This window comes from Zootoca vivipara, chromosome 10, assembly GCF_965207765.1.
Source record: "Zootoca vivipara chromosome 10, rZooViv2.hap1.1, whole genome shotgun sequence".
Taxonomy (NCBI): Eukaryota; Metazoa; Chordata; class Lepidosauria; order Squamata; family Lacertidae; genus Zootoca; species Zootoca vivipara.
Window position 1 is genome coordinate 20,748,851 of NC_142593.1, and position 23,880 is coordinate 20,772,730.

Consider the following 23,880-nt stretch of genomic DNA (forward strand, 5'->3'; position numbering starts at 1 on the left):
TAATAACAATAATAATTTTTATTATTCATACCCTGCCCATCAGAATGGGTTGCCTCAGCCACTCTGGGCGGCTTCCAACAAATATAAAAGCAAAATAAAACATCGAACATTAAAAACTTCCCTATACAGGGCTGCCTTCTGATGTCTTTCAAAAGTTGCATAGTTGGAAGGGCGTCCACAGGGTGGGTGCCACTACTGAGTAGGTCCTCTGCCTACTGTAGTTCCCAGTAACTTCACTTCTCGCAGTTATGTAACATTTAATTAAGGAAACTTGAATAATGTAGCTTATATGGCAAGTTTCTGCTGCATTCTGTGATGTTTAGAATTTATGAAAACATCCAAATTGGTTTAAGGTGATGCACATTATATTTGTTAGTTATTAAAGAAATTTAAATTTTGCAGCTACTGCACACATCTGTTCAATATACAAAAAGTGTTTTTCAGCACACAGAATTTCACATCTTTACCATTTTTATTATTCTACTCTTACATGGTCTTCCACTAGGTAGTGACTAGCACCACACTTGTCCAACATCGACGTTCCCAAATAATTCATCAGGCACCACCTCTTAAAATTTATTTAGATTTATAACTGCAAATTGAGTGTTTTACCATATTGAATATATCATTTTTTTACAGGGAATTTTACTGTTTCAGGAGTCATTTACAGGTGAAACTTGGAAAATTAGAATATCGTCGAAAAGTGCATTTATTTCAGTAACGCAACTTAAAAGGTGAAACCAATATATGAGATAGATGCATGACATGCAAAGCAGGATACGTCAAGCCTTTATTTGTTGTAATTTAATTATTTGTCGTTAGGCGGGTCAATTATAAATGGAATGTAATTAATGAAATGTAATAGCGATGTTTATTTTTGTATTATTGTAACTATTTGTTTTATTACTGTGGAACTTTCAAAAGAAAGCATTTGTAAAACTTTTTTTTAAAAAAAAATTGCATTACTGAAATAAATGCACTTTTCGACGATATTCTAATTTTCCAAGTTTCACCTGTACACAGTAATAAAGGCACACCTTATTTGTGGAGGTAGCACAGATTCATGTTTAAATTTGTACAAAATAAAGTTACCAAGTCAAGCTGTACAGTTTTCGAAACTTGAGAAAACATCCATTATTAAACCTGATTTGTACATTAAACTGGGCGTTCTTATAGAACAAAAGGAATGTTACAACAAAGCAGTCTTCATGTAATTTAAAATGCAAAGGCTTTGGTTGAAAAGTGTCTGTAAATGCACCCAAATTTCTTCAAGCTGGGGTGACAGTCTGGACAATTCTGCCAGCAGATCTGGTTCTGAAGATAGGATTTTCAAGTGCAACTGAAATGGAAACATGAAATTAATTGCATAAATACACGAATCAAATTTTAAGGAACACACTTCTTAAATTTCTTGATTAGTGTGTTTAAACTACCACATCACTTTTTTATTAGTTAATAAAAAAGTTGGTAAATATCCTCTTTAACATGATGCCAATGTTTCACAAACTGATCAAACTAAGTAACTCATATTAGTAACTCCCCTCAGATGAGCACTGTAAGGCCAAGCAGTGCTGTCACACAGCAATAATGGAAGTTTCAGTAGGGGGAAATGCTATTGCAAAAAGGAACGGATACTGCCCGTCATTCTTTATTCTTCCCCAAGTGCTTCCCCCCCCCCCCCGGGTGCGCATTCAAATTGGGGACTTCTGCGCTAAGCAAACTGTGCTGCCAAGAATGTCACTAGCTATTGTATCAAATGATGCATTTACCTTCAGAAACAACGCAAGGTATGCCTGAGCCAGTTCAAAGTCGCATTTCGCAGTCAGCATGGCCTCAATCATTCTTAGGAAGCTTTGCATCGCCATAACAGAGCCACCGCCATCGGGGGACAAGCCTCTCAGTTCTGCCTCCGTATTAGATGGTCCCATGTCCTTCAGAATACGGAGCGGAGATTTATCTGTCAAAACAGGAAGAGTATGGCTGCAAGTACTAGAAAGTCTTACAGAAATGGTATATACGTGTATCAGTGTTTTAAATAGTTATCCTATACGCTGCAGCATTCAGCTGGACCCCAAAACAATGGAATTGTCTTTGACCCTTTTTTTTGTGGGAAAAAGAAGATTCCTATTTCCCAAAGTCATGCCATTCTAAACCTTGCCTCTTCGGCAGCAGGAGGCTCCAGCTGTGCATATGGGGCTCCTCCACTTATGTGGCTCAAGTCTTGTGTGTTGAAGCAATGATTCTTCAACATCACCTTCGTTGGACTGGTCATGTTGTGTGGATGCCTGATGATCGTCTTCCAAAGCAACTACAGTGGTACCTCTACTTACGAATTTAATGCGTTCCGAACGCACATTCGTAAGTTGAATCCCATAGGAATGCATTGGGAGAAAAAAAATTCGTAAGTCGAAGCATCCCTATCTAAAAATTCATTAGAAAAAAAATCCTATCTAAACCGCATCCAAGATGGCAGACGGAGCTCCGTTCGTAAGTAGAAACATTCATAAGTAGAGTTATTCGCAAGTAGAGGTACCACTGTACTCTATTCTGAACTTAAAAATGGAAAGCGTAATGCTGGTGGTCAACAAAAGAGGTTTAAAGACTGTCTCAAGGCAAATTGTAAAAAATGTAGTATAAACACCAACAATTGGGAAACACTTGCCTGTGAGCACGCCAGTTGGAGAACAGCCTTAATCAAAGGTGTCATGGGCTTTGAAGACACTCGAACTCAGGACGCAAGGGAGAAATGTGCTAAGAGGAAGGCACGCTGGGCAAATCCACACCGTGATCAACTCCCACCCGGAAAACAATGTCCCCACTGTGGAAGGATGTGTGGATCCAGAACTGGCCTCCACAGTCAGTTACGGACCCATTGTTAAAACTGTGTTTATGGAAGACAATCTAACTCGGCTACGAGTGATCGCCAAAGAAGGAGGAGGAGTAATGATCTGCTACAGAATGCCATGGGTCCTTTCCCTGAGCAAAGGCAAACACTTGTGTGCCAAGGAATTCCCCAAGCAAGTTATATGCCTGGGTAGGCTTGACAAAATAAATAAATCTCCAAGATTTGAGCACCTTCTCAGATGAAGAAATTTCCAATGAGCACTTACTCATATCCCAATAAAGTATCATCAATCTTTAAGTTTGAGTTCCGCCTCCTACAAGCCTCATTGAAAGTGGTTCTGAGGAAAGTTTTAACTTCCACTGAATGAGTAGTAATTGTTCCTGTGTTTCAACTTCACAGGGCATAAAAGAAAGCTTAACAGAAACTCTAGTTCACAATCTTTAGTTAAAGTCTTGTTTTGGGGTCAGCCAAATTATAAAAGATTACTGCTGCACACACGGGGTCTAGCGGTAACACTGTTAGAAAGATAACAACTTACAAATCAAAAGTCTACATATTTATAGAAGTGGGCTAAGGAAAGAAAGGTAAATTTAGACAGGCTTTTCTAATTGGTGGGTATTACCAGCATATTGCAAGGTGAAATAGTAGACTGGGATGGCGGAAGCAGGGATACCAGTAAGGTCAGAACCAGTTGGGTTCCAGAAATCCATTCCGATTGTGCAGATAAAAAAATGTATCTGATACAATTCTACAGGATGGGGTATGAGTGTGTGAAAACAGTCCAGATCCAATGATCCCAAGATGGTGGAGATAGCCCAGGCATTTTCTCTTGGTCGCAAGTGGTCGAAAGCCAAGTGCAAAATGCGCCTGGGACCAAGCTGATTTCAAACACTGGTCAGAACAGTAGAAGTTAGTCGAGTAGTTCCAAATTATCACTGGCCAAAGAATCTTGGTTTGCAAACTGCCCTAAATAAAAAGGTTTTATGAATTTATTATGAATTTATTCTCTGCCATGTCATAGGAACCTAGGTCTTCCTTCCTATCTGGCTTTCTTGATTAACCCTTTAAAACCAGAACTGTTACACATTACAGTTCCCTGCTATTGTTTGCCTGCATTTTTTTTTAAAAAAAGGTCTTCAGCTAACCTTTCGTCAGGGCAGAAGTTCTGACATAAACAATGTCAGATCTATACAATGGAATTCTGAAATGTCCTAAAGGAATTTTCTAAAGGACTGAATGCGTCAAACAGTTGAATTATTGTGAAATTGGCTCTGGGGTATGGTAGGTGTGTACTGCTTTGAAAGAAGGACTTCTGTAACTAGTTCGACTGTTACCACAATTAACAGGTCAACTCTTTCCCAAGGCATGCCAGGAACTGATGATTTAATAAGGATCAAAAGCATAGTAGCAGCAGCACCACAACTTAATGGGAGTAACGGGGATTAAGAGGACCCGAGACATTTAACCTTTTCCTAATCTGTAATACCGAGTTCAACATATTGGGAGAATTTGCAAAGCTGATGTCCCCTTAGGGGGATGCTCTTTTAAAGAAGTTAAAGTGTTCTGCACACACTGTGCAGTACTGAAATTGTACCTCCCAACAAGCCAAAATAAGGTATCCTTTCTCCCAATATCTATTTTGAAGGCATGTTATTCCAGCCTTAATATATGGAGAAAAGGGAAATAAAGTACATCTTCTCCCTCCACATTGTCAAGATGCAAATTTATTCTTTTTATATCATAACTTACAGTCACTGTTTATCAGAGCTTCTTCAAGCTTCAGGTAGAACTCAGATTTTTGTGCCAGTACTCCAAGATTTACTACTTTTGACTGAAATATAAAAAAAGGTTGTCAATTGAGTTTCATGAAAGACAACTTTTACGGACAAATATATGTAGATGAAATTCCAAACGTAGCATCCTTACAAGAGTTAAAATTGGGGAGGGGGATTTGGAATGTTGGATTAATTTAGTTCTGTACCATTAAATTACAATGCCATATTGAAGAATGGCGTAATTAGGAGGAATCTCACCCAGTGAGATGAATATCCTTACATGGGCACTTCTCCTTTCAAGACATTCATGTGTACATGCACGCTCATGAGAAAACATGCATCACATAAAAACAATGGAAGAAAGGGCACCTGGAGAAATCAAAACAAGGATTTCTACGAGGACTCTTCAGAAAGCTAAAGATAGATGAGGACTAGAGGTTCATCTATGCAATACTTAACAATGTATTCAGGATTAAACTTCAGTGATAAAGCTTAGGACAGAACAGAAAGTTCTTTCTATATATGATGAAGCTGCCCAATATTTCAGTACCAGTTTCAGGTATTAGATTGCAGATCTGCACCATCACTTTAATACCCAGTAATTGTGCAGCTGAGGTGCCCAAACTCTGTGCTTTTATCAAAGATGTTGGAAGTGGGAATAGAGAATTGAGGGGGGGGGGTGATGCTATAAAATACAGTAGGACCAAGATCAGTTACTGCAATTCACCAGTGATTTACCGTAGCACCCATTACATAAGAAATTACTTCCAAGAGGCAGTCATAAATCCAGAGAGACAGAGACAGACAGAAAGAGATGTACTACAGTAAATGAAGATGTTTTGTATCGCCAGCTTTCTCTTTACCTGTTGGCCACCATTTTCATGTTCAATAGAAGCATATTGCGGTACGAGGCCAGGAATTGTGGGGATGAAGAACGGTGCAGATTTTGGCACTTTTGGTGGCTCTTTGGGTTTGTTCTTTTGCTGTGGATGGGAGATTTTATATCATCAGACAATTTCCATATTCACACTGTAACCCTAAGAACACCAAACATATTAACGTTCCATCTGTGAAAGCATTAGAATCTCAGCCGGTGTGTTAAATCTAGGTTGACTATGTGTAAAATAGTTTTGATATTTTTATACCCTAAAAACCTAGATGTTATCCCAAACTATGAAGACATTTTTTGTTGCATTTAACATAACACAACCATGTAGTAGTCATACCTCGGTTTGCAACCGCAATTAGTTCTGGGAAGCCGGTTGCTCCCTGAGTTCGTCGTAAACCGGGTGTGTGTGTGTCTTCTGCATGTGCGCAAAGCGCCGACAGAGCACTTCTGTGCATGCGCATGCTGCGCAGATCACTTCTGTGCATCCACGTGCCGTGGAACCCGGATGTAAAACACTTCCGGGTCCGCGGCAGTCACAAACCGATCAGTCGCAAACGGAGGCGGTCGCAAACCGAGATATGACTGTAATAAGTAAAATGAGATCAACAGGTCCTGGTTGGAAACCTTTTAATAAATAGCATGGGCATGCTACCTTTATAATATCAAGATTGAGGAGGTTCTTCCATCTAGATTTTGGCAACATAGAAAGGGTCACTAATGCTTCTCCCAGCTGTTCTGGAGAATCATATTCTATTATCTCATCACTTATTTCTTCCTCTTCTGTGACACCTACATCTTTAAAAATGGCAAAAGACGGGGGGGGGGGGAGAGAGTTTAGCAACGTTGGGAAGTATTCCAATGGCAGTAGATCCTGAATGACATGCAGATAAACACAGCTGGTTAATTACACAAGTGCATGGGGATGATATAACGTTAAACCTGTGAAGAAAATAAAACAGAAACAATTCAGATACAGTTGAACATAACAAGATGAACACAGGCAGAAACAATGGCCAAGGAGCCACATTCCTGCAGCATGGGTGGAAAGCCATGCTTGAAATTCCTGACAATGGATGATGTCCCCTTGGCTAAGGGTTTCATACCTGCACTATGTATCTGGTTGTCTAACTTTTCTCCTACTCCCAATCTGCCAAAGTTGGCCTTTCAGAGGTCAAGGAGATAAGGATCTGGTCCTCTTGTCAGAAAAGGTTGACCACCTCTCTTTAAGAGGCATAGTTATTCAGTTTTACAAGAACTAGAATGCATATGTGGGGGCTGGCAGAGGGTATCTAATCTGATTTAGCTGCTAAATCTTAGCTGTGGTAGCTCCCTCAGTGCACTGAACGACACAGAATTGGCAACAATGAAGACATCGTTTTCATGCCTCTTTTGACAGGTATTACTCACAGAACATACAGCTGCCAATATGCTTCAGGAAATGAATCGAAAGTAGTGCCTACACTTGAATCTGCAGGGTAGATATGAAACTGGATTGCTTCCAGTTTCATTACATATTTTGTTTATGTCATTTTCTCACCATTACACAAAGTCTGCTTTCAGGTGAAATCATCCAAGTTACGGGAATGCACTGCCAGACATTTGCATGGACTCCAGACATCAGTGTTTCACCAAGCAGCAGCCTATTGCATGGGAATACCTCTCGCAGAATGTAGTTTCTGTTGTGTTTTGTAGCAAATAAATATCTAATTTTGGCTCATTTTGTCTGTATGTTAGAAATATACTTAAAAGCAGGGCCTGGGTCGCTGCAAATCTGAAGTGCTGAGCTGACAGATCCTCTAACTAGTGGAAGGGAAGCCCCTTAAGTTTGCACTCTTAGCATGCTCTTGGATCTGCAGCTGGGCCTGGAAAAGCAGCCTGTGACGGGTTCAAAAATACCCTCTGCTAACATCAGCAGCTGAGGACTGTGGTGTTTCTGTTTTAAATTTTTACATCTGATCTGAAAGCTTACACACATAACTGCTTAATACTGGATTACTAGAGATGCACTCTCAGAGGAGGCTGGCCTTTGTGGCTGTGAGCTGGTACAGCTGGCTAGCTCAGTTGGTTAGAGTATGTGTGCTAACAATGCAAGGTTGCAACTTCGATCCCTGGGTGGGACAGCTGTGTATTCCTGCATTGCGGGGGTTGGACTAGAGGACCCTCAGGATCCCATCCAACTCTATGGTTCTCTGATTCTATGTTCCGCTTATGAGCTTCCCATAAGCATCTGGCTGGCCACTTTGGGAATCCGGGTGCTCAACCAGATAAGCCTTTGGTATGATTCAACAGGGCTGCCTGTCATAGTGTTGATGTCAGCTCTCCATCATCTTCCTAACACAATCCCATGCATGGTTTTAATCTAACAGCTGGAACCTTCATGGTTCAGACGATGCCTTTGCTATCATAATTGCCAAGAGTAAATGAGAGCACTGCCTTGACTGCATCTCTGCCAAGTCCCAAGACGAAGGATTAATGCAGTCTGGTTCTTGGTTGCTGCCCCACAATTACCACATTCCCTTTCCCTAGAGGGTTGCCTATATAGCCTAACATAAATATATACTGTATACACTGTTGTTTCTCTATGTTGATTTTCAGGTTTGTAGCCCTGCCCTATACTCTGTGAAGTGCCAACTGATGGTTATACATGAATATTATATTCGGGCTGGCCTTTTGACGGTCCAGGCTGAGAAGATGTGGACCAATCAGTTTTATATAGCACGTTTTACTTGGCTATTTTCAACTCATTTTATGTTTTGAAATATCATCTGACCCATCCTAGTTGATGGAGAAAGATAAGACATAATGAACTTCACAAGACAATACTTCACAAGTTATTGTGACTTTTTAAAATATTGGATCAGCTCTGAATCTACTTGTACTTGTCCTCCGCTCTTCCTCAGTAGCATGTTGGACGCCTTCCGACCTAGAGAGCTGGACCATAAAGAAGGCTGATCGCCGAAGAATTGATGCTTTTGAATTATGGTGCTGGAGGAGACTCTTGAGAGTCCCATGGACTGCTAGAAGATCAAACCTATCCATTCTTAAGGAAATCAGCCCTGAGTGCTCCCTGGAGGGACAGATCGTGAAGCTGAGGCTCCAATACTTTGGCCACCTCATGAGAAGAGAAGAATCCTTGGAAAAGACCCTGATGTTGGGAAAGATTGAGGGCACTAGGAGAAGGGGACGACAGAGGACAAGATGGTTGGACAGTGTTCTCGAAGCTACGAACATGAGTTTGACCAAACTGCAGGAGGCAGTGGAAGACAGGAGTGCCTGGCGTGCTATGGTCCATGGGGTCACGAAGAGTCGGACACGACTAAACGACTAAACAACAACAACAAAATATTGGATCAGATTGTTGCTGTTAATGTTTGATATGTTTTATCATGTTTTTATAATTGGAAACAGCCCGGAGTGGCTAGAGCAACCCAGCCAGGTGGGCAGGGTATATATTTTTTTTAAAAAAAAACACATATTTTTTATCATGATGCTACTCACTATCTGGAGTGAAAGCTCTCTAGATAAAGAGTGAGATTTACCAAACAAATCCCGTCAGGGGAAGCCTTCCCCATGCACTCTGTGAAATTGGCTCTATGCGGGTTGGAAGCTCCCCCCCCCCAGAACAGAACACACAGGGAGGGCTTGATATACTGACATGCTTGCAAACAGAACGTTAAACATAGCGTGACACCCATGACTTCAAATATATGGTCATTAGTAAGGACAACTGGTTACACACTCTAGGGCAGGGGCGAGGAGCCTGTGGTTCTCCAGATGTTGCTGGATGCCAACTCCCATCAGCCTCTGCAGTCCTGGCCGCTGGGCAAGACTGGTGGGAGTTGTAGTCCAGCAGCATCTAGGAAGCCATAAGTTCCTCATCTCTGCTCTACGATTTTCAAGTTGAACAATATGTCCGAACACAAGGGAGCGTAGAATCTTTCACGAATTCAACTTTGCACTGGCCTAGGAGTAGTATGCAAGCCGTTACTTTGTGATTACACAAACAAGAGATTCAGAAAAGGCACACTAATGGCCAAAAAGATCTCAACAACTCCCTCCTCTAGTACCTTGAGCTGGACATGTTCCAGGAAGCGTTACTACGGAAGGCTCATAATCCGGTGGGAGCGGACGCAGAGAGACAAGCGAATAGAGCGAACGGTTAGACCTGTAAAATCCAAGATCGAAGAAATTGTTATTTTGGCTTGGGGGTGGGGGCAGAGGAGAAAGAAAGGACGCCACGTTCTTTGTGGATCTATTTGCTATAACTATGAGCGATTAATGTAAGCTATAGGACTAAGTTGTTAAAGAGTGAGAGATGATAAACCAGAAAGAGAACATTTTAAAGTTAAATGGAATCCTCATACTGATATTTATGTAGTATATAATGCAAATGCTGATTAATACCGTATAACAGCTTTTTCTATGTTGTAAAATATTAATGTATGTATACTGTATTTATTATGTATTTAGCTATTTGGTATGATTACCATTTTCGATTTCATGTAGTTTAAATTAAAGTGGTCAGAAGTCGTTTTTGACGTAGGATAAAAGATTAGTTAAAAAGTGGAGGAGGGAAAAATCTTACTTGATGTAAAGCAAGTTCAACTGACATAAACAGAACTCTCACCCAAGCAAATGTGCATAGAATTTCATTAGGAAAACAGTCCCAGTACACGTAACTGATGGGGGGGGGGGAGTTACAGAGGAATTTTCCAAAGGACAGAACTTGCACCTTTTACTAAAGTGCCATGCCAACAATAGAAATGGGCAGTCTGATGTCTTACAGTTCTGCTCTAAAAATGGACATGCTCAGAAGACCACCGGAAGACTTACCACAGGTAAATTCCAAGATCATCTACATGGGAAGAAGCTAAGAAGTCTCCCGTAGGAGACATAGTAATGCTTACTGCTGCTGAATCTAGTAGGAAACAGTCGACAAGGCTGCAAAGAGAAAAACAATTCATCACATAACAGATAATATATAGTTCAGTTAGCAGTTATTAAGTGCATTAAATGCATGAAACCAGTACCAGTCATTATTTATTTAGTCTTCCTATTCTGCTTTTCAGACAAATGTATAGTCTTTCCAAAGACGTTCACTTCAACGCTTTAAAAAGGAGACAGGACAATTTCTTGTGTTCAGGATTACAAACAGAAAAAGAAGAAGCCATATTAAGGAGCAGGAGTGTGGGGAAAAGGGAGAGATGGGAAATCCATTTGAAAATGTCATAATAAAGGGGCATTTAAATCCAGCTAGGCCAGGCTTGATTTCATGCTGGTGATCTCGCTTGCACAGAGGTGAGGCAACTTAGTGCTCTGGATGATAGAAGGTGCTAGAACATTATTCCCTTCAGTTCTCCAGGCAGTTGGAGCAGAGCGTGCAGAATATTAGATTTAAGAAACATGGACATCTACAAAAAACATGCACATATGGTCTTTTCTATGTACGACTGGGTTGACTATCCTACATCATGGTATATATATATAGATAGATAGATAGATAGATAGATAGATATAGATAGATATAGATAGATATAGATAGATATAGATAGATATAGATATATAGATATAGATATATAATGGTAAAATGCAAAACCCTGAAAAACACTGTAAAAATGATTTATAACTTCAAAAAAAGGTTATCCAGTATTTCTCTTTTCTTTCGCTTTTATACAATGCTTTAGTTTAGCTACAAGCATCCCCGTGGTTTGCCTATCTTTTTACTCATTGTGGGGATAGTTTGGAATGTCTGGTTTTTAGCATACAGAAATCAATCTGTAATGATTGTGACGAAGGCTAATTCCTTATGTTCCCAATAGACTAAACTGGCCATGTAATGTGATGACAAAATATTGGGTGGGTGGCATTCAACGCAGGAGACTTTATCTCCTCTTCCCTGCAGCTCCCCAGGTGAAATCAGCTCTGTAAGATAAAAGGTAAAGGACCCCTGGGTGGTTAAGTCCAGTCAAAGGCGACTATGGGGATGTGGTGCTTATTTCGCTTTCAGGCCGAGGGAGCCGGCGTTTGTCCACAGACAGCTTTCCGGGTCATGTGGCCAGAATGACTAAACTGCTTCTGGCGCAATGGAACACTGTGACAGAAACCAGAGCGCACAGAAACACTGTTTACCTTCCCACCACGGTAGTACCTATTTATCTACTTGCACTGGCGTGCTTTCAAACTGCTAGGTTGGCAGGAGCTGGGACAGAGCAACGGGAGCTCACCCCGTTGCGGGGATTTGAACTGCCAATCTTCCAATTGGCAAGCCCAAGAGGCTCAGTGGTTTAGACCATAGCGCCACGCGGGACGCTCTGGAGCAGTTTTGGGGGACACAGAGAAGAATAGGGTTCTGGCCATGGAGCATTGGATACATTGGGTCTAGTGGAGCCTCATAATTTAACTTTATCAGATGTGCATTGCCCATTATGAGTAGGATGAACACAGGATTGCATGACTGGCAGCTACAGCTGTATTCCAGACAATTTGGAACCAAAGCTAGTAGCCCTTTACCCTTTGTCGCTAAGCCAGCTGCCTCAAAGGAAGAAAACAAAGAATGGACTGTTGTAAGACCATATGAAAGCTAATCATAATAAAACAGTTTAAAGTGTGTCCAGTTGGTGGGCACACACGCCCAATCTGCCAACTCAAGAAGTGTGCCACTGTGGTCAAGAATCAAATCTGCAACTGCTCATCAGTCCTATTCTTCCTGCAAATTGGCTGAAGTTCCGTTTCAACTTTAAAACATCTATCCTTTTTCATTCCTGCCCTAGTTAGCAGCAGAGCATGAAATACAAGGGCGAAGGGAGAACCAACTGTAGACTGGACTCTTCAGGGAGACACAAACAATAAATCTGAATGAAGGCAACATTGGAAGTCCAAGTACAGGTAAATTAAAAAACTGCAGTGTGTGTGTGGTTGTGCACTCTGGGATATTATTGGTTTCTTAATTTATGGAATGCCTTTTACATATGTCTCAAGGCAATGTACAGTGCAGGCATAAGAAACCTTAAATGTTAGTCCAATTATGTTGTGCGAGTTAACGTAATTGGTTTAGTATTGCAGTACATTCCTATTAAAATTGAAGTGCTATCAAACTAAATCAAGAGTTGCGCCATCAGACTGTATAGTTCCAATGTATACAGAAGGGAATGGAAAAACAAGTACATTATGTACTAATCTGCATAGGGGCAACTCCTCTGACGTATGAGAACCATTTTCTCATTTCCATTTGACGTACATACTGCTATCTGAAAAATGTTATGATAACAAGAAACTCTGACTTTTTTTGGGTAGGGGCAATGCTGCAACATTTAAAAGTCAGTACATTCTAAGGTGAATGAGGAAAAAACACAAGTTCAAACAAGGCAGCCTGTCGTAATATGTAATGTCTCAGATGGCTAATTATTTCAAAGAAATCTGACAAGTCTAGGTTATGCTTATAGGCAAGACATCAAAAAGGCAACAACACAGGAAATCTGAAAAGGAAATGGGATTTAATACACCCGACAAGAGGAAATTGAAGGAATATGAGACATGAGAAATTACACAATCTTGGGGCACCTAAACTGGGATTGCCAAGTAGACAAGAGAAACCATTTTAACGCAAGTGCTTCATTAGGCTGAAGTCTGTCCTGTTCCAGTAAAAAGGATGGAGATGCATTTCAGGTTGCAAACAGAAGAACTACAAAAGCTAGTAAAAGACTACAAAAGTCATCTAACCCATAAAAAATCACTTTTAATTAAAGAAAGGGATTTTAAAAATGAAACAAGTATTAGTCAGCATGATTAAGTTCTGCTGAAATGCAGGGGCTGCCCATTCTAACTTTAGTTAGAACCTTTACTATCTATATATATAAAAATGTAAACTGGTCATGTGGGTTACTGTCCACTTTTTCCTAAACCACTTCACCGATTGCATTCACATTTGAACACAACTTTTTCCAAACGTCCAAAGTGAATGTCCAACGGCTCTTATAAGGTTTTCACAGACAGATACCACACCTCCGCCAGGTGAAACCCCAAAAACCCCATTCCAGAACGCACCACTCAGCCGAAAGTGCATGCTGGGAAAAGAACCAGGTTGCAAACCAGCGCCCTCTAGCGGCGGCTACACTGGTACTACACCTATAGAACCGTCCCTCTCAACAGCACCTCAGCTGCCGTTTACATACTAGGCCGAAGCCTTTACAGACTAGGCTGAATGGAGGTACTGACTCGCCTGGGTGGGGGTTGGGGGGAAGAGGGGACAGGATAGGTCAGGACATGGTGGGGCCACTCACAGGGATGACCCGGGGGTGGGGGGAAGAGGGGGCGTGATACGTCATGGGACGGGCTGGGTTGGGGGGAATCACAGGGAAAACCCGGGGGTGGGGGGCAGGATACGTCATAGATCGACACAGGGTGGTGGCAGTCACAGGGATTAGCCATGGCAACGCGTGGCAGGGCCAGCTAGTTTTCTATTAAAAATAAAAAATTAATGACAGAGCTCACTCGTCTACCTTTGGCAGGGCAGATTCAATCCTCAGGCATAAAGGCAATAAAACACAAATAAATGAAGATATTTGCAAGTAGACCAGCTCGTTTCTGTTCTTGCTTATTATGTATTTTATGTTCTCATTTTCTATTTTTATGTTGTGAACCACCCAGTGATCTTTGGATGAAGGCTGCTATACAAATTTAATACATAATGAGAATAATATAGAAAGGTGTGTTTTAAAACTGATTGTGCTCTTTTGTCAGTACACACATGTAACATATCAAAGTAGCAGTTTCTCTGCAATCTCTAAATTTACTTACCACCCAGATGGCAGATCCCAGGTTCTAATAGTGCAGTCCATAGCTGCCGTTATTAGCCAGCGGCCATCAGAACTGAAAGCCTACAAAAAAAATTATGATTTGTCTTTTGAGTAACAGCTGCATAGATTCCCCTGACAATGTTACTAGGATATTTGGATGAATGGGTCAAGCGTAAGGAGCTAATACGGAATTTATCACTTGTTGCTAGTATGCTTGTTGTGTTGCAATAATGGAATAATAAAGCCACCAGCAACAGTGAAAGAAAGCCTGGCAAAAAGCGAGGTTGGCTGAAATATGGTAAATAAGAGAGAAAACTTGAATATAAATGGAATCCCTTAATTGAATTCATGAAGAATAGATATAATATGATATTGATTACAACCTTTTATCTGTGCAGTGTATTAATGTTATAATTTTTGGATTTATCATATTGGTATTTATAAATGCATGACAGACAGACAGACAGACAGACACACACACACGGTATTACAGGAACAGGTATTTACTTGATATATCCTTGCAATCATAGTATTTAATGTTTAATAAATTATAATGAATATTTTAAAAAAAGAATTAGGATGATACTTGCTAGACAAGCAACAACAAAGCATTTCAAAGTTGAGCTGTTGAAACACTGGATATATTCGAAGCTGAAGAATACTTAGGAAAATGTTTAAGTTAGCACATAGCAACTGTATCCATTAACATCATTTATTATAATTTATATTCCTGTTCTTCTTTTAGAAAGCTCAGTGTCCTCCCTGGGACTCCCAGTGATCTTCCATTCAGGTCCACATGCCCTTAGCTTCGCTCTTGCTAAAGGATGAGGTGACCCCAAATCAACTGACCCACATACAAGAATATGCATTTGTTTTTACACAAACCCCCAAGATCTAACATGATGATTAGAGAAAAGCAGCATAGTACCCTGTTGATACTGGGGACTACAACTTCCATTCTTCCTAGCCATTGGCTATGTTGGCTGGGGATGATGGGGATTATAGTATACAAAACCCGGAGGTCACTACGTTGCCTGCCCAATGTAGATGCACTCTGGCGGTACATCACCTCTACACAATTTACAGTTAATAGATACAAACTTACCAGGTCATTTATCTGGCCTTGGTGCCCTGAAAACTTCCTCACAATTTTTCGTGTTTCTATATCCAGGACACTAATGGTGAAGTCATCTGTAACAATTCCCAGAATGCAACTGGTAAAATCAAGAAGAGCATAAAGTAGAATATCAAACACATGTTAAAGAAGAGGCAAATAAAAAAATTCACTATGCTTCTTTGTTGTTGATATTGTTGGAACACAAACTTTAGGGGAAACCCCCAATAGATGTTTAGGGCAGGCATAGGCAACCTCGGCCCTCCAGATGTTTTGGGACTACAACTCCCATGATCCCTAGCTAACAGAACCAGTGGTCAGTGGGTGATGGAAATTGTAGTCCCCAAACAGCTGGAGGACCGAGGTTGCCTTTGCTTGGTTTAGGGTAAGGTTACCCTAAAAGTTTTCACAGGGGAAAGGACAGGCAAAAGCTGGATCTAAGCAGGGCATAATGAGCAAAACGGACAGGTGAATGTAGTGGGTTGGGTGTGTAAAGGGTAAGAACCTAATTACAACAATTTATTATTTCCATCAGATAAGATTACTCCAGTTTTGCTTTTCACAAAGCAGCATACAGATAAAGAAAAACAATGGAACATCAGGCAAAATACTAAGCACTGAATGCATACATACAATCCAAGATGAGACCCTTTCTCTTAAGGAAAGGCCACAGTAAAGATTTTAAGGCAGGAGTGGCTCCAGATCCAGTCTGCCAAGCCAATGCCAGTTGTCTGCCAGCCCCTGGCAGACTCAGGCACCTCTTCACTTTGCAAATGTGCTTCCTCCTCTTCCTCTGGCATCATTGTTAGGTCCAACAGGCCGGGGGGGGGGGAAGGAAGGAGCACACTCTCCTGCTCATGACCGGCAAGATCCAATAGTAGTGCCATGCATGCCAGAGGGAAAAGAGCCACCTCTGTAAGATAAGCTGCATCACAGCAGAGGGAAATGGTTCTATTCATCACCTGTGTGCATGCGTGTGTGCATGGATGTCTGGTCTGCAGGTCTGGGTTATTGTGCGCTGTATTTGCATGCATGCATATGCTTGTGTGAATGACTAACCAGAAAAGGTTAGCCACCCTCTTTCTAAAGCCTTCTTGAATGTTAAAACTGAAGAGGCCATGTGAATTTTAATTGGAAGGGAGGTCTGCAGCTGCAGGGCCACCCTCAAGAAGACCCTGTCTAAATGAAGAAACTAGGAAGTATTTCAGAAACTAGGAGGGGTGAAACTCTTTTAGTTCAACTGTGTTCTGTAAATATGAATTATGAAAATATCACTGCTGAAGAATCCCACCTGTCCCTGTGAAGCAACATTTTGCTTGGAGATGAAGGGAGGTTAATAGAGTGAACAAATTTTGCGCTCTTGAATTTCCAGAACTTGATCAATCCTTCACTTCCTGCTGTGGTTGTCAGCTGGTTTAATCCATCCACGGCTACCCCTCTTATGGAGCCTTCATGAGCTTTAATCACAAAGAAAAAGAGTCAATTAATATCCCACCAGCTTAATTTGGCCTCTTCCAACTATTTATTATTATAAAGTTTTATACAGATCCTTAGCACAGCTCACAATCTAACCACAATATAACATCCTTCAGGAATAGATAGGTACCATACCACGCTTACTGGTAATCAAATTCACTTTCTGCCATATTTTTCCTGTAGTGCAGTACAGTGGTACCTCTGGTTATGAACTTAATTCGTTCCGGAGGTCCGTTCTTAACCTGAAACCGTTCATAACCTGAGGTACCACTTTAGCTAATGAAGCCTCCTGTTGCCGCTGCACCACCGGCGCGCGATTTCTGTTCTCATCTTGAGGTAAAGTGCTTAACCCGAGGTACTACTTCCGGGTTAGGGGAGTCTGTAACCCAAAGTGTTTGTAAGCCAAGGTGTTTGTAACCCGAGGTACCACTGTACATTGTGTCCACCATGGAACTGAGATCCTGAGTAAAGCTTCCTTCCTCACTCTGCATGGCTAAACCATGCCACCAAATGCACTAGGAACACACTATCTTTTGAAACCGGAATCCCAAACTTGTTAATGCAGAGGCGACTTAACAACTCACTGTGCCTGCAGAAGGCAAGCATGTGTATCGGAAGCATCTGCCTACTCCAGCATGAAGTAACAATAAGCACATTTGTTACTGCTGGTTTATTGCCATCATAATCTACAGGCAATTTAGGGTGATGACGTTTTCATGTTTTCCCCCTCAAAAATTATTTCCTGTAGCACAAATGGATGAACTTTTGCCTATTAATGACTAAAATGAGGTATATTCCATTGAAATATTTAAAAAAGGTTACGCACAAACCGTTTTTAATTTTTTTTGTATGCCGTTTTACCATTTCATAAAATTGTATTAACAATTCTATATACATTTCATATCAAATGTGGACACACCACCACATTCCACAATGGGGAGTGTGCTTAGCAACATAGGGTATATAAATGTCACACCTACGCAAGGTAAAAGCCCCCTTTTGGAACCTCAAAACTCAGCCAGCAGACCCTGCCAGGCATGCTGGGAAAAGAACCTACAGGAGAGGTAGCAAAACATCGTCCTCTAGCGGCGTCTATACTGTTACTGCAGCTAAAAAAAAGCTTCCTTGTGTGTTTGATGACCCTATATAATGTTGTATATATGTGACTCTAAAGCTTGGGTTCAATTTTATATCTGCTTACAGTGACTTCAAAAATGGTCAAAAAACTGATAAATAAATTTTTTGAAATCATTTTGTGTGTGAGGTTTTTTTTTTATCAAATCTCTTTGAAAGTAAGATTTTATCTAATCTTTAATGAAAGCTCATCAAATTATGATACAGGGAAATGAGGTTGTAAAAAAGTCATCACCCTTAGAGGCATGCAATGATCCATCTAGTTGTTGTCTGACCACAGTGTGGTTATTTAACCTGTGGGCCTCCAAATTTTGCTAGACTACAACTTTCTCCATCCCTGACCAGTGGGCCATACCGATTGGGGCTGATGAGAATTGGAGTTCAATGGTATCTGGAAGGCGACAGGTTACCCACCCCTGAGCTATACCCAAAGGCCAGTGTTGCAAAAGCTTCTTGGTGCTGTGCTGGTCAAGAACCGTAATAAATCAATCAGTCAATCTTGGTGAACTAAGCTCCTGCCTCTTCTCTGCAGCACATCAAATCCAAAGGCTCAGTTTAATCTGCTGGCAACATTCATACATTTGAAAATGCAGCCGGAAATTTGTCACACAGTATGTGCCGAAGAGGGTTCATTGGCTTATGCTCACCCCCCTGCAATACAAAATAAAAGACTGTGCTTGCAATTGGGGATGGTCTCTTATACCCCTGTATGCATATGCTTTTCTCATGTACACGCATATTCCTAATCACATGGCAACTACTACCACACATGATGTTCAGCATAGGTGTCTGCAAACACAAACCAGCACATCTCATTCTATGTATAGCAGTGATAGCCATATTGTTACAGGAAAGCATTCTGAGGATGTATTTCCGATCCAGAGTCTCAACAACAGTGAAACTGTTGTTAGAGGGTAAACTCTGATGCTGCTGTCTGCTCATGGAACAGCTTTTCATTCAGCTGAGGCACCCACTAATTTAAGATATGGGGAGGGAAATTTCACTGACACCCTGCCTCTCACTTGTGGGATCTTCCAAAGTGTTATAAAGGGTCCCCCATGCCTTCTAGAGCAGACTTTTGGTGGCGGCCAGAGAGTGCTGCAGAAAAGAGTAGGAATCAACAAAAATCTCTGCCTGGAAACCCCCCCCCCACCTTTTTTTACATTAGAAGGTGCCTTGGCTGGATCAAAAGACATTCTGCGACAGAAAAGGCAGCATTGGATTTCAACCAGAATGTTTTCTAAGTGCCCCATTTTCACCTTTTTCTTTGCCATAATGCCATCTATGAATGCCAGACTGCATGTTGTATACATCCACATGGCCCGTAGAAAGTCCAATTACAGCGAAGTTTCCACAGGAACTGATATCTACTGCCTTTTGGGGAGAGAGAGAAAGAAACTTAAGGGTTTTTTTTTAATAGAGGGAAATATTTGAAATCTTACTTCCAATATTTGTGATTAACAATGTCAACTTCTTAACTGTTTAAACAGACACTATTCAATACAAACTGATTCTACTTTCAAAAATTACTGAGCTGTTCAGATAAAGAATAATTCTTGCTATTATTGTGATTTAGCATACAGTGGAACCTCGGTTTCTGAATTTAATCCATTCCGGAAGACTGTTTTGGCTTCCGAAAAGTTCAAAAAGCAAGGATCAATGGGCTGGCTGCAAAGTCAATGGGAAAAAAATGAAAAACGCTTCCAAAAAATATGTCTGGCTTCCGAAAATCGTTTGAAAACTGGAGTAGTTACTTCTGGGTTTTCGGCGTTTGGGAGCTGAAACGTTCTAAAACCAAGGTGTTCGGGAACCAAGGTTTGACTTTACTTATTTGCCACTTTACCCTAAAGTGTGTCAGAGCAATTTACAATGCAATAGCACACGTTACCAGAAGTGGTAACTTCGAGGCAGGGGAATACTGACCACCATTGCCCTCCCAAGCATTTGCCTTTTACTGCTGCCAGTCTCCTCTGGAGTTAGCATATGAGCAGCAGTTGTATGTCACTTAGCCCGGTGAGAAGTCCCTTCCCCTCTGAGCTGTAGTTAAGCCAGGCTCCCTGGTGTGCACGAAGACCAGAACGAAAACCTTTCTTGTCAGTTAACACTTGCTTTCTTCGTATTTATGTACGTAAACCTAGACTGCTTTTTTGTCATTTTCTAATTTACTGACATGCTCTCTTGTATTTTGTATGCTTGCATTTTGAGACATTTTGGATGTTTCCTGTAAGCTGCTTTGTGGAAAAGTGGCATATAAGTACACTCAATCAATCAACCACAGACATGCCTAACTGCCCTCCAACTAAGCCCTAAAGTCCTAGGTAAACAAGAATGGTCCCGTTCAGTGGTGGCTCTCTGTTTGTGCATCTGGTTTATTGTATTTTAAATATATTATTGCTTTTAACAACAGAACAACATCAACCTTATCTTGGTTATGTCATTCTGAATTATGAGCGGGTTTTTCAGTACACTTAAAAACAACAACAGAACTATATCCTTCAATCAGTTTTTTTAAAAAAACCTTACTGTTGCAGATACACCAGGAGGTTTATTTTTGCTGAAGTCTTGTGGCGTCAGTTTATGAATTCCCATTGACCCTTTCTGATAATTCCAGGTAGTACAGGTTACATAACCTTGATGGCAAGCAATGATCCCATCCCAGTCACTTTGACGGGCCACCTCTGTAACACAATCAGAATACGTTAAAGGCAAAACTCTTAATCGGGAAGCAGTTATCCCATGGAAAAATAGCTTTGCACACATTTTATAACAGTTGTTTAGCAGTTTATTACATGGTTACAGTAAAAGGGTTCCGTGTCCGCCATTATCCCAACTGTAAAGAGTCCATCCAGCACAAGGAAGTCCGTCAAACGATGGAAGTTGCTCCCCAGGAGGCAACCAACTATGAGATGGCTTTAAAGGAGGACTGTACAAATTAATGGTAGAGAGGCCTGCCAATGGCTACTAGCCATGAAGACTATGCTGTATCCCCCGCAGCTGGAGGGAGCAATGCTTCTGAATACCAATTACTGGAAACCACGTGGGGGGGGGGGAGTGCGTGAGTGTTCACGTTCTGCTCTCCAGTTTCCCACGGGCATCTGCTTGGCCCCTGTAAGAGCAGCATGCTGGACCAAACGGGCCACTGGCCTGATCCAGCAGGCTCTCCTTATGTTCTTATGTGAAACTACCCACTTAATGTTTAACAGAATGACTATTGTAAGAACAACCTATCGTACTATTCTGAGGCTTGTTGCGCCGAGTGTAGAGGAAAAAACAACTTAAGAGCAGCGCTGTGGAATCAGACTAGTAGTCTATGCCAGGGGTTCCCAACAAAATTTTCTCGAGGACCCCTCATCGAGCCACTATTGTGACAAGGACCCCCATTAATTCCTAATCCTAAAATTAAAAAGTGAGAGCCAAATTAAGAGTCTTTTTATATTTTATATTTATACGTTTTTTACAGTTACAACAGAGTACTCCATCAGTATACAGTTAGTTTTAATTTTCAGTTCTTAATGAGATGAGTTAAATCTGTCCTTTGAGTCCATTATTTCTGAAATATTAGGTTCCAAACTTGAAACTTTCACTCTGAAATCCGACCGCATGTCGAGCCGATTCCTATATTTGTTTTTCATGAAACACATGGAAGAAAATGCTTGCTCACACCGATATGTGGTTGCAAATGGAAGGATCTTTTTCATTGTCTTATTTCCAAGTTTCTTGTTTACAAACACTACTGTTTTGCAAAGAGGCAGCGCGCGCCAGGGAGGAGGGAGGGGAATGGAGAAGACAGGGTACCTGCTCAGTAGCGCACAAATGAAGCCGACGCGCGCAAAGCATCTTGGGGAGGTGAGCGTTAGTAGAATGCGTGCGCTGCCTCTTTGCAAAACAGTAGTGTTTGTAAAGCGCCACCTAACGGCATACAGCAGAACTACTGCCTCTATCTAATTCTAGTTTTGCGCTAGACTCTGCTCATGCAGGAAGCGGCCAAAACAAAAAAATCTGTTATCATACGAAATATATTTAATATATTTTTTATTCTAATAGCATCTTGCGGACCCCTCTGGCATAGCTCGCGGACCCCTGGGGGTCCCCGGACCACCTGTTGGGAACCACTGGTCTATGCAGTCCAGTGTCCTGCTTCCAACATCTAATTTTGCAGCACACTGCCACTACCGTAAGTCTAGAAGTTCAATTTCGTTGTCATATCCAAAAGCCCTTGATAGTTCCGCCCTCTGTGAATTGGTCCATGCTACTTTTAATGAGAGGTCAGCCAGTGCCCATCACAACACAACGTGGCAGCAAACGCCATAAATTAAATATATAAATAGACTGATAGGAATTGCACTGTAGATTTCTGTACATATCCATTATTAGAGGAGCCTTTCATTTTCACTCTCTTCTCTATAATCACCTCCAACATGGGATTTGAACTTTTCAACACAACTGCGCAGGGAGTTAGTGTTTTCACTGAGCCATCCACCAATTACTTTTCTGGATAGTCACAGCCACTTTGGTTCCCATCAGTGTGCATAGTTTCCCCCAATGCACGTCATTCTATATTTACTTGGAATCTCATCAGTCACGTAGGATGCTATTCAATGGGGGCAGGGGAAGAAAAAAGAAGAAGACGATGTCGTATTACCTCATTCATTCAAGACAAGCCAAGAATTACGCACCTGTAGCAAATGTTGTAATAGGTGGAAGAGCCAATGTATCATACCGGAGTCCTTTCTTTTTTGATTTCTTTTTATTTATGGAACCTTCAAGAGATGAGAAACATGACACAAATGTACGCCAGGCACTGACAGTTCGAACATATTATGTCTTAGGGAAGGCTTAGTTTCCTAACTCTGCCAGGCCACCACCCTATACTATGTCAAATGCAAATTACACTGAAATTAGGATCAGGTGTTAAGTTTCAAAAACGCAAACAAAAACATTTTATCATAAGAAATTTCACTCATTTCAATAGAACTTTCTTTAAAGAATATTATTTCCTCTGGTTCAGGATTGTTTAAAGGTAAAGGTAAAGGGACCCCTGACCATTAGGTCCAGTCAAGGATGACTCTGGAGTTGTGGCGCTCATCTCGCTTTACTGGCCGAGGGAGCCGGCGTACAGCTTCTGGGTCATGTAACCAGCATGACTAAGCTGCTTCTGACAAACCAGAGCAGCGCACGGAAACACCGTTTACCTTCCTGTTGGGGTGGTACCTATTTATCTACTTGCACTTTGACGTGCTTTCGAACTGCTAGGTTGGCAGGAGCAGGGACCGAGCAACGGGAGCTCACCCCGTCGCGGGGATTCAAACCACCGACCTTCTGATCGGCAAGCCCTAGGCTCTGTGGTTTAGACCCACAGCGCCACCCGCGTCCCCAGTCATTAAACAACAGGAGTCTGAGCGCATACAAAGAACAGCTAGAAACCATAAGTAATCTGGGTGTACCAAGCGGCTACACAATATTTTAACACTCGTACAGGTTCAATACACCAAAATACCTTCACAGACATTTGATTATGCATTGCGTAGTCCCACTCACCGCGTCCTAAGCTTTTATTGAATCGCTCATGCACTGTGGAAAATGACTGCAAGGTACTATCTTGTCCTACAGCAGAACAGTAAAAAAAATGTAGGTATACCTATGCATCAGTTCGTTTTAGGCAACTTTTAAATGTAAACCCTTATAGAAATTGTTGGAGAAAAACTTGCTTTTGCATCCAACATCTCATCAGTGACTTGCCTCCCCCCTCCTCTCTGCTCTGGAGGATCTTCTAACCCTTCTGGGTATAATTTTTGGGGAGGAGATGGGCTGCAGAGGAGAGGGAGGAATTCATTCCGCCAGCAGTGTGTTCT

At 41.4% G+C, this 23,880-nt stretch overlaps 1 protein-coding gene across 1 annotated transcript in view; it reads right to left on the reverse strand.

Annotated features, from left to right (window-relative positions):
* WDR36 (WD repeat domain 36) overlaps positions 1 to 23,880 on the reverse strand; it is a 34,942-nt gene continuing 11,062 nt past the window's right edge. Inside the window, exons 10-23 of the mRNA XM_035100018.3 lie at positions 23,567 to 23,632; positions 22,705 to 22,788; positions 20,552 to 20,706; positions 19,288 to 19,402; positions 16,710 to 16,875; positions 15,410 to 15,518; positions 14,306 to 14,385; positions 10,343 to 10,450; positions 9,577 to 9,674; positions 6,162 to 6,304; positions 5,484 to 5,603; positions 4,595 to 4,676; positions 1,770 to 1,957; positions 1 to 1,339 (exon numbers count right to left, since the gene is read on the reverse strand). Coding sequence (XP_034955909.3) covers positions 1,190 to 1,339; positions 1,770 to 1,957; positions 4,595 to 4,676; positions 5,484 to 5,603; positions 6,162 to 6,304; positions 9,577 to 9,674; positions 10,343 to 10,450; positions 14,306 to 14,385; positions 15,410 to 15,518; positions 16,710 to 16,875; positions 19,288 to 19,402; positions 20,552 to 20,706; positions 22,705 to 22,788; positions 23,567 to 23,632 — 1,664 coding nt within the window. The 3' untranslated portion in view covers positions 1 to 1,189. The remainder of the gene's footprint in view (positions 1,340 to 1,769; positions 1,958 to 4,594; positions 4,677 to 5,483; positions 5,604 to 6,161; positions 6,305 to 9,576; positions 9,675 to 10,342; positions 10,451 to 14,305; positions 14,386 to 15,409; positions 15,519 to 16,709; positions 16,876 to 19,287; positions 19,403 to 20,551; positions 20,707 to 22,704; positions 22,789 to 23,566; positions 23,633 to 23,880) is intronic.